Source organism: Sinocyclocheilus grahami, unplaced genomic scaffold (assembly GCF_001515645.1).
Source record: "Sinocyclocheilus grahami isolate Dianchi unplaced genomic scaffold, SAMN03320097.WGS_v1.1 scaffold253.1, whole genome shotgun sequence".
Taxonomy (NCBI): Eukaryota; Metazoa; Chordata; class Actinopteri; order Cypriniformes; family Cyprinidae; genus Sinocyclocheilus; species Sinocyclocheilus grahami.
Window position 1 is genome coordinate 1,324,391 of NW_015505432.1, and position 9,973 is coordinate 1,334,363.

Below are 9,973 nucleotides of genomic sequence, written 5' to 3' on the forward strand. Positions count from 1 at the left end.
CAGACCTTTTGTTGGTCGCCTGATGTTATTTGAGTCCTCGTGATCGCCTTCACTGCTAAATATTTTAAGAAGATAATGGATAAAGACATGTTTGTCTACAGAGATCTAATATTTATGTATGTATCCAATAAAACCCAATTTACTTGTGTTTGATATCAGCGAAGGAGAAGACAGTGCTACTTATTTATTTTTTTTATTAAAAGTCAGTGTATCCCTTACTGTACTGTTCAGGTCTTTTTGACCCAGATGAGGGTCAAACGTTTTATGGTATATACGTTTGTTTGTGTTCTATTAAATGTTTAATTTTGTTTGTTCAAAATATCTTCCCACAACACAGCAAAAACAGTTAAGTACATCTTTATTTTATTTTGTTTAAATTTTTGGAATGTCAAGAAGTTTGTATACTCTGGTTCTGTTTGGGTCAAATTTGTGCAAATATTAGCAATAGATTTAATGAATTCTGTTATGATTTGTGGCATTAGTTGATTTGTATCGTCTTCTATCCTGTCATATAAAACTTACCAAATTGGCATGATGATATATATATATATTTTTTTTTTTTTAAATATATATATATATAGTATGAAGTTTTTTATATTTTAAAAGATGGGTTTGAGAAGTTTTGACAGGTAAGTAACTTCTCAATAAGTTAATTTTAGCAGGGTTAAACAGGTCATTATGGTAAATGCAAAAAAGTGGAGCACAGTGATAATGTAAGGAAAGATGCAAGGAAACTGAGGAAATTTACATTACTTTTCTGACTTGAAATCGATGAGGTTGGTGTAGACGAGAGGAGGAATGATCATCGTCAGCGCGAGTTTCCAGAGCTCTGTTCCTCTTTCCATGTCACCCCACCATATCTTAGACAGCAGGGACTAAAAAAAGACTGTTTATGAAAAACACTCACCTTATTTCAAACGAAACCGTGACTATCTGCATGCCGACAGACCTGTACTCCATCATTGCTGAAGAAATAACGGGCATCAGTGGCCATGGCCATCTTCAGACAGGTGGCGTCACCCCACAGATTAGACTTGCGGATCAGCAGCTTGTCGGAATAACTTGCTTTGGTTTGGTAGCACGTGCTAAACACATCTGTCAAAACAATTGCAGTGGAGAGAAGTTTCAACTTTCTTTTACCACTGGTTTTATAAGATACCAATAGCAAAGACTATCACACGTCCTACCATGAGCCATACACTCAAACTTTGTGGCCAACTCCTTCATGGAGAGCTTAGCGGCTGTCTCAATCTCCAGTTTAGACAGCTCCCTCAGTATTTTGCATCCTCCCAGAGCCGTCAGAACCGCCTCACCACACTGAGAGAGAAGAGCGGCACAGATGAGCGTGATGCTGTGAGAACATCTCCATCTGAGAACAGATTATCTAAGATATCACAATATACTCGTAATAATAAAGATTCCAAAAGGGCTGTTTTGTGTGCGTGTGTTTTTGGTAGTGATGCAATATAAGACACTTTTACATTTTAAAAATCTAAAGAACCTTTTCCACTATAACGAACGTTTTGCACAGTGAAAAAGGTTCCATAAATGTTAAAGGTTCTTAATAAAACCATAGAGAACAATAAAGATACATTATTTTTAAGAGAGTATGCAGGGATGCACGGATATTAGAATTCAGAACTTCATATAAATGTCTGAAAAACAAACACATACATACATACATACATATATCATATTAAATGCTAAAAGTTAATTTATGCATTAACATCATAACATCAAGTCAAATTTATTTGTATAACGCTTTTCATAATACGCAACTTTGCAGAAAACCATATGTTAATGCTTAATATATCTTAACATCTTAATGCTTTATAGTCGTATTTATCAGATTAGAGCTGGGCGCGGATATACTGTATGTATGCAGATGAAAGTGTACATATATGTATCTAACTTTATATAACATTTCATTTTAAAACAAACTTTAAATAAATAAAAAAATCAAGCAGCTGAGTTGTTACATAACATGATGTTTTATTAACAAGGTTCTGGAGGAGCACGATCAGATAATTAACCAATTTGGCACAGGTGTAACTCGTTTAGCTAATCATAAACTAGCGCAATACATATACATATACATATATATATATATATACACAGTAGGGATGTACGATATATCGGCCACCATATCGGTATCGGCCGATAAATGCTCATTTTTTTCTGTTATCGGTATCGGCCCAATAAGAAAATTTGGCCGATATCTTAAAGCCGATAAATAATGCATTATTTCCTTCAGAGACACTTCAGATGTTTATGAAATCTGAGAAATGTCTGTACTTCCATTGATATGCAACTAACTCTTTGACACTTCAAAGCATTCATAAAGAGATTATAAAACAAATCCATATGAATGGAACCGGTGAGTCCAAATTGACTAAAGAGACCCGATCACTTATCATGAACAAATTGAATTTAGGCTTTATTTACATATATAAACATTGATCAGTGAACACTGATGCGCAAGAACAAATCTCACTGGTTATGGTGGAAACTAAAACATGCTTAATTTATGTTCCTTTTTTGCATTAAAACTATCCCTTTAAAGGAACAGTTCACCCAATAATGAAATTTCCTGATTATTTACTCTATTTAAGCCTCGTTCAGACAGTCAGCCCAAATCCGATTTTGTGCATATCCGGATGAAATCTGATTTGAATAACTGACTGTCCACACAGTGTATTGCAACGGTTCATATCCGATTTGTGTGTCCATAAGCACTCTTTCGTTTTACGGAATGTGCGTTGGTTTCTATGGCAATGCCGTTGCGTTGTTATACCAACGCTAAAAACAACAATAACAGCAATGTAGTTTGCAATGACGACGTGCTGGATTCTTATTAGTATGGATTTCATCTTATGAGGTAGCGGCGAAAAAACGCAGGAAGCTGGAATGTGTGGCTTTATTTCGTGCTGCCGAACACCTTGTTCTTTTATTAAACAAAATAAATAGCCTTACATTATCTAATTTACACACACTGCAAAAAATGCTTTTCTATCTTAGATTTTTTTTGTCTTGTTTCCAGCCAAAACATCTAAAAATTCTTAAATCAAGAAGGATTTTCTAGACAAGTAAAAATTGTCTTGTTTTCAGAAAAAACTAAATCAAAATTAAGCGAGTTTTTGCTTGAAACAAGCAAAATAATCTGCCAATGGGGTAAGCAAAATAATCTTGTTTTCTGTTTGAAATAAGATTATTTAATCAAAAATGATCTCTATTGAGCCATGTTCACTTGCATTAGATGGAGAAAAATCCTGGAATGTTTTCTTCTAAAACGTCTCAGGTTACTTATGTAACCATGGTTCCCTGAGTAGGGAATGAGACACTGCGTCCTCTAGGGGTCGCTATGGGAAACCTAGAGGACGCAGTTAGAAAGTTCCCATGAAAGGGAACCTTCATTTCTCTTCAGCTGAAAAAAAGTCTTGTACATCTTAGATGGCCTGGAGGTGTAAATAATCAGAAAACTGCCTGCAGGTGGGTGTTACTATGAGTTGGTGACAGACTAATTAACCTGCCGATATTTGTCCATTTCCAGATCTCACCTCATAAAGGCTGACATGGCACGTCTGATCATTGGACTCGTTTATGCGCTCTTCCAGAAGATGCTGCAGCAGCATGGCGGCCTGGGAGGTTTTAGAGATGGAGTTGTAAAGACCCTCCAGTCGGCCGTAAGTCAGGTAGTTCATAATGTTTAGACCGTTGACAATGAAGAGACGCACAAACTGGGGTTTATCGTTCTCCAGGGCATCAGTCATGGATACTTCAAGATCTTCATACTGTTTATGTCCAAATATAACAACTTCAATCATTCACATCACATAACGCATAAAAGATTAGTAGTGGACATTTTTAATATGAATGCAAGGAATGGTTTTGTGATTGGTCATAAATTCCTGTGCTCAAATGTATTGATCAGTCTGAAATTTGGAGAAATATGGTCAATCAGTTAAAGAGTTGGGTTGGTCAATTAGTTAAAGTATATTTAATAGTACCATAACCTCTCAAAAGATACACTACCATTCAAGTTTGGGGTGGTAAGATTTTTTGAAAGACTTCTCTTCTGCCCACCAAGGCTGCATTTATTTGATCAGAAATACAGTAAAAACAGTAATACTGTGAAATATTACTACAATTTAAAATAACGGTTTTCTATTTGAATATAATTTAAAGTGCGATTTAATCCTGTGATGCATAATTTCTCCAAGTCTTCAGTGTCACATGATCCTTCAGAAATCATTCTGATTTGCTGCTCAAGAAACGTTATTATTATCAACTGTTGAAAACTTCTGCTTATTAATATTGGTGTGCTGCTTAATATTTTTGTGGAAACCGAAATGTTTTCAGGATTCTTTGATTAATGGAAAGTTCAAAAGAACAAAATTAAATTGAAATGTTTTGCAACAACATAAATGTCTTTACTGCCACTTTTGATCAATTTAATGTGTCCTAGCTGAATAAAAATATTAATTTCTTTATTATGACCCCAACTTTTTGAACAGTAGTGTACATAAAAATGTGAAAACAAAATAAAGTAAAGGACATTAAGTCATTTATGTGAATGGCACTTTCTGTTTTGCCACTTAGATTTATGAATTTGGCAGATGCTTTTATCCAAAGTGACTCTTCATTCAATGTGTACATTTAATCAGTTCATCCTGGGAATCAAACCCAAGACCTTGGCCCTTTTAGTGCCATGCTGTGCTGTTTGAACTACAGTAACACTCAACAACTTGCCTTAGTTCAGAAGCTAATTGAATATTTCTCACAATTCTCTACTGTACCTTCCAGTCGATGTTTCCACTGAACAGTTCACTCTTGGCAATGTCCACTCTGTTCCAGGTTACAGCCAGCTTCAACTCATCAACATAGGGGTTAGTAGACACCGAAACCCGCTGTTTACTCGCTAACACATACACACAGCAAAATGTAGATTAAAAATATATGAAATGTATAAACATCAAAGTACACTGTAGACAGAAAAGGTTAGAAGTTAAAGTGACACAAACACTGCAACAACCAGTTTAAATCTACCTTGAACAAGCACTTTGAGCATCACAGTGTCAAAATCATCCACTCCTTCTGTGTGATAAATGGAGATGAGGTCTTTGTTCTGGTAGATGCTTAAAACCTTTCAGAAGCCAGCCAAGCAGCAAGAAAAAAAAATCAGTGCTTAAAAAAAAAACATGCCTGTGACATGTCAACTTAACCAGAGGTCCAACTAAAAATTATGACTGTTTTTTGCTTTTCAGGTGAATTAATCACATAAGTGAATGAAAAAAACACAATATTAAATATCATGGCTTAAAATTTACCAAGTAATCCACTATTTTGTAGAGGAGGTTCAAAATGACAATTTTCACCTGACATTTGGAGCCAAATTACAGAGGGGATGACTTTAGAAAGATAACATCATCATTATTTTATTTTTATACAGTGATTGAAAATGAAAGTCAATTTGTCGTTCATCGTTATTTATGTTTGATTAAGTACAGAGCGTGACATTTACCTTATCAACAAGCTTGTCCATGTCTTGCTCTGAAGGAAAGTGTTTCTTTATTTTCATGGTTATTCGTTCTCTAAGCTCCATGTTGGAAGACCCTTCCTCCTCCTCTGCTCCTCCAAACGCAGACATCGGAGCAGATTGCACATTCTCCACAATGTCGCTCACAAGATTAGCAAGCCCACCCGAACCAGCCAGGACCAACCAGGGCATTGAATTCTTCAGAGAGATTTCTAATGCCTGAGATGAAGAATCATGGTAAGAGAACAACTAAAGGGGTAGTTTGCTCAAAAATGAAAAATGGCTGTTAATTTACTCTCCCTCAGTGCAAAATATAGGTGACTTTTTTTCTTCTTCGGTAGAATAGTAAAGAAGATTCTTAGCTAAAACCATGGTCCTTAGTGATTCATAAAAGGCAAGTTAGAGGCTACCAGCACTTGAGAGTCAAAAAAGCATACACAGACCAGACAAAATTGATACCTGTGACTCCTGACAATATATATTGAGGTATTATGAAGCAAAACAATTGGTCTGTGCAAGAAACTGAACATTATTGTGTATCCACAGCCTCAGGAATTCTGATCCCAAACTGGTTCACGCAACGCTGTCACATACACAGATATATTACTGGAGGACCCAATAATGATATGAAACGTTGATATTTTACATGGCTAAAACAAGGGCTGCCCCCTAATAGTCGACTAACAGTTAGTCGACTAGAAGAGGCTTAAGTCAACCAAAATGTTATTAGTCGCAGAAAAAAAACTTTTACATTTGCAAAGTCACGCAGTCCGTGACGGACAGATTGTTAATCGGCTGGTCTATGTGGTAATACATCGGGCAGGACATCCTAACGCTCTCCTACCATTCATCAAACTCAAATATATCATCTGAAATATGTAAGTATTAGCAACTTTACATGGCCGCTCAATCTTATGTTAACCTAGAGAAATGTGCGCTATTCAGTGTCTGTGTGACAGATGGCGGCGCCGGTGCGCTCACTCGCTCTGAAAATACTCTGTCATTTTTGGTCATACAGATAAGAATAATGCGACTCTACGTTAATTTGTGTGCACTCATAATAACAACAAAACATTGTGCTTTTGTAAAATAATGAAAGCAACACGATGCGCTTTCTGCCGTCTCGGTCTCTGTGAACTTGAGCGTGATACTCCATGTATACTTGACTTACAGATATGAAAACATATCTATAGAAAGTTAAATGTCTACTTTCAAATAAACCAATTAACGAGTCGGTGTCGCCGACTTCATCTCTTAAGCCGAAAACAAAGAAAGCACTAGTTTATCAAATTATTAAAATGTTAATGCAGCCTCCTTACTGTTTTTCCCTGACAAATTCATAATCATTACTTCTGCCGGTGCGCTGTGGCAAGCTTTATGCGTGCGCTTGAGCACTTATTAGGCTATGTAGACAATCAAAGGCTCATTATTATTATTTAAATGGTTTATTAATAAACGTGCAATTAGTCGACTAATGCTTCAAATGATCGACTAATAGTCGACCAGAAAAATCTTTAGTCGAGGGCAGCCCTAGCTAAAACATATGAAGTGAAAAAACTTCATCAGCTCATCTTTTTAGAAACATATACAAAACAAAACAAAAAATCTAATTTCGCCCCTTCATTCAAGTACTCATTTCGAGTCGAAGTGACTGTCAGGCAGATCCAAAAGTGACTTTTGATTGAGTACCTTGTAGATCTGTGCTGCGAGCCGCGAATTGTTTCAGATGATTTAGTGTGATTTGATGAACTGGTTCATCCAGTTCACTAAAAAGAACCAGTTCAAAAGAATGATTCATTCGTGAACCGGACGTCACTCCTGACCGTTTGCTTGAGGCTGTGGATTACAGGCAATAATGTTTTAAATAATGTTCAGTTTCTTGCACAGACCAATCGTTTCACTTCAAAAGACCTCAATATATCATCATGAGCCAAGGGTATTCATTTTGTCTGGCCTCTATATGCTTTTTTGCCTCTCAGGTGCTGGTATCTGCTGACTTGCATTAAATGAATCACCAAGGGCTGTGGTTTCAGCTCATAATCTTCTTTACTATTCTACTGAAGAAAAAAGTCACCTACATCTTGAATGGCCTGAGGGTGAGTAAATTAATAGCAAATTTAAATTTTTTGGGTGAACTATCCCTTTCAGATGTATGACAGAGGAAGTTTTGTTTAATATAATTGTAATCTGCTCACCTCCACCATGGAAACCTGTCCAGATATCAGCATATTCAGAACAGGAATGTCAATGCTTGCACTGCCTGCTGAGATGACATATTTAAGCAAACGCAGTGAGTATGAAATCCCTGTTGCTTTCATTAAAGAGATCTTACCATATACATAAAAAACATAATACGTTTATACATATTAAACATTAATACATTCATTTTCATTGACTATGGTTAATATTTCATTTGATCGGCTTTGTTGCCTTTATACTTAAAAGCTTTCTCTTGCAATAGCTCAAAATGACCTTTAGGTGGCCAAAACCTCTTCCTTGTTAAACCAAGGTTTGCTGGTTAGCCTGTTACAGTGAAATAACTGCAATGAAACCAAGCAATGTAAAGACAACTCTACATCAGTAATATTTTATTAAACAAGTGTATCATGAACATTTCTGGATCCTGCCTAAGAAGAGCAGAGTGCTATTCAGTTTAATTTTGTACCTGGGCGCTGACGTGAAATGTAATCCTCCAGGCGGCCTCTGAAACCGACCTCCCCACCTTTACGTCCTTCTGTCCCATCGTCCACCAGAAGGAAAGCCTTGTAGTTATTATCCAGAGAGCAGGTGCCTCGTGGAGCGTTTTGGACCAAATACTTAGCGGGGAAACTTCCCTAAGAGAAAGAGAAAGACACTGTTTTTCTGAAAGACTGTGAACCATTTGCAAAATGCAATGTGCAGTGCTAGTTTATCTACAAATTGGGGTATGATTTTTGCTCTTGAGTGAATAGTTTGTCTATTTAAATTGATATTTTGGAATGGCATACTAACAAACTACTCTATTTCTGAACTACATAGCATTTCTATTTCTCTTCTTTTTAACTTTTTAATAGTCAAAGAATCCTGAAAAAAAGTATCACAGGTTCCAAAAAAATATTAAGCAGCACAACAGTTTCCAGCACTGATAATAAATCAGCATATTATAATAATTTCTGAAGATCATGTGACACTGAAGACTTGAGTAATGATGCTGAAAATTCAGCTTTGCATCACAGGAATAAATTTGATTTTCATTTATATTAAAATAGAAAAATGTTATTTTACATAATATTTCACAATATAATTTTTTTTCCTGTATTTTTGATCAAATAAATGCAGCCCTGAAGAGCACAAGAAACTCCTATAAAAACATTAAAAATCGTTCTGATCCCAAACTTTTGACCGGTAGTGTATACAGAGATGAATATGAGATATATATATATATATATGATCATATACCTCTTAATTTGCTCAAAAAGAGCATCACTATATTTTTCAGTTAATAAAAATTAATTCATAAAAAAATATGTACTTGTACATATTTTATACAACAATTTTGGTTTTCGACTTTGATCAAAGTTTAAATAGTGATGGTGGTATAGAAGAATGTTTATTTTCAATGTGTTCAGTTGTATCAAGGGTAAAATATTTAGTGTTAAGTATGCTAGTACTGCACAATAAGCAGAGTTACCTCAGGGTCAACGAGCTGCAGGCGATTATGTACCATTCCCCAAGGAGCAATGCCTATAGGAACCACTTTATTTAAATTGACAGAAGACACTGCGGTGGAGTGATCTCTCACTGCCTCTCCTACACACTTGCCGATGCCTTCCCTCAGCCCTGAGGTTATGATCCACGCTCCTATACATCCAAAATCCAAAATTAACTTTTTTAAATTGCAAGAGAAGTTCAGCCAAAGAGAAAGCACATCACACCCCTAATGATCTCACCCCCTGGCTCCCAGTTGTGGCCAGAATCTAATTTAAAGAACCCTGAAATGAAAATCAATGTTCTTTACATGTCTATCTGGTGTTTCTAATATGCTTGAAGACAAACCATGTGTAAATTCATCAGCTGGTACACTGGCAGTCTTCTTAATCTAGCTGTCCAATAAATCTGGCATTGTATATTACAAATATTATTGGTTCTTTCACAAATTGCTTTGTTCCTTGTGACTTTGGATAAAAGTGTCTGTTAAATGCAAAAACTGTAAGGTGAAGGGACATGTGGCCAAGTATGGTGACCCATACTCGGAATTAGTGCTCTGCATTTAACCCAAAGACCCACTTAGCATGCCGTGGGTTTAGTGGGGTGTAATTTAGAATGAATGGGGGAAAGTCATGTGAGAGGAGGCAATGCCTCCATCGCAATATGACTGGTTATATTTGGCTGTGATTGGTTCATGCAAAGAACTGTGGCAACGTCTCCAAGATGCTTCAAGAAACCTACCTGCAAAGC

General features: G+C 36.2%; 1 protein-coding gene across 1 annotated transcript in view; it reads right to left on the minus strand.

Annotated features, from left to right (window-relative positions):
- LOC107598633 (transient receptor potential cation channel subfamily M member 4-like) overlaps positions 1 to 9,973 on the minus strand; it is a 22,719-nt gene that overhangs the window by 6,307 nt on the left and 6,439 nt on the right. The window contains exons 5-15 of the mRNA XM_016290025.1: positions 9,207 to 9,376; positions 8,202 to 8,370; positions 7,732 to 7,796; positions 5,522 to 5,755; positions 5,047 to 5,143; positions 4,797 to 4,918; positions 3,558 to 3,791; positions 1,188 to 1,317; positions 950 to 1,095; positions 754 to 875; positions 6 to 55 (exon numbers count right to left, since the gene is read on the minus strand). Of these exons, the coding sequence (XP_016145511.1) occupies positions 6 to 55; positions 754 to 875; positions 950 to 1,095; positions 1,188 to 1,317; positions 3,558 to 3,791; positions 4,797 to 4,918; positions 5,047 to 5,143; positions 5,522 to 5,755; positions 7,732 to 7,796; positions 8,202 to 8,370; positions 9,207 to 9,376 (1,539 nt within the window). The remainder of the gene's footprint in view (positions 1 to 5; positions 56 to 753; positions 876 to 949; positions 1,096 to 1,187; positions 1,318 to 3,557; positions 3,792 to 4,796; positions 4,919 to 5,046; positions 5,144 to 5,521; positions 5,756 to 7,731; positions 7,797 to 8,201; positions 8,371 to 9,206; positions 9,377 to 9,973) is intronic.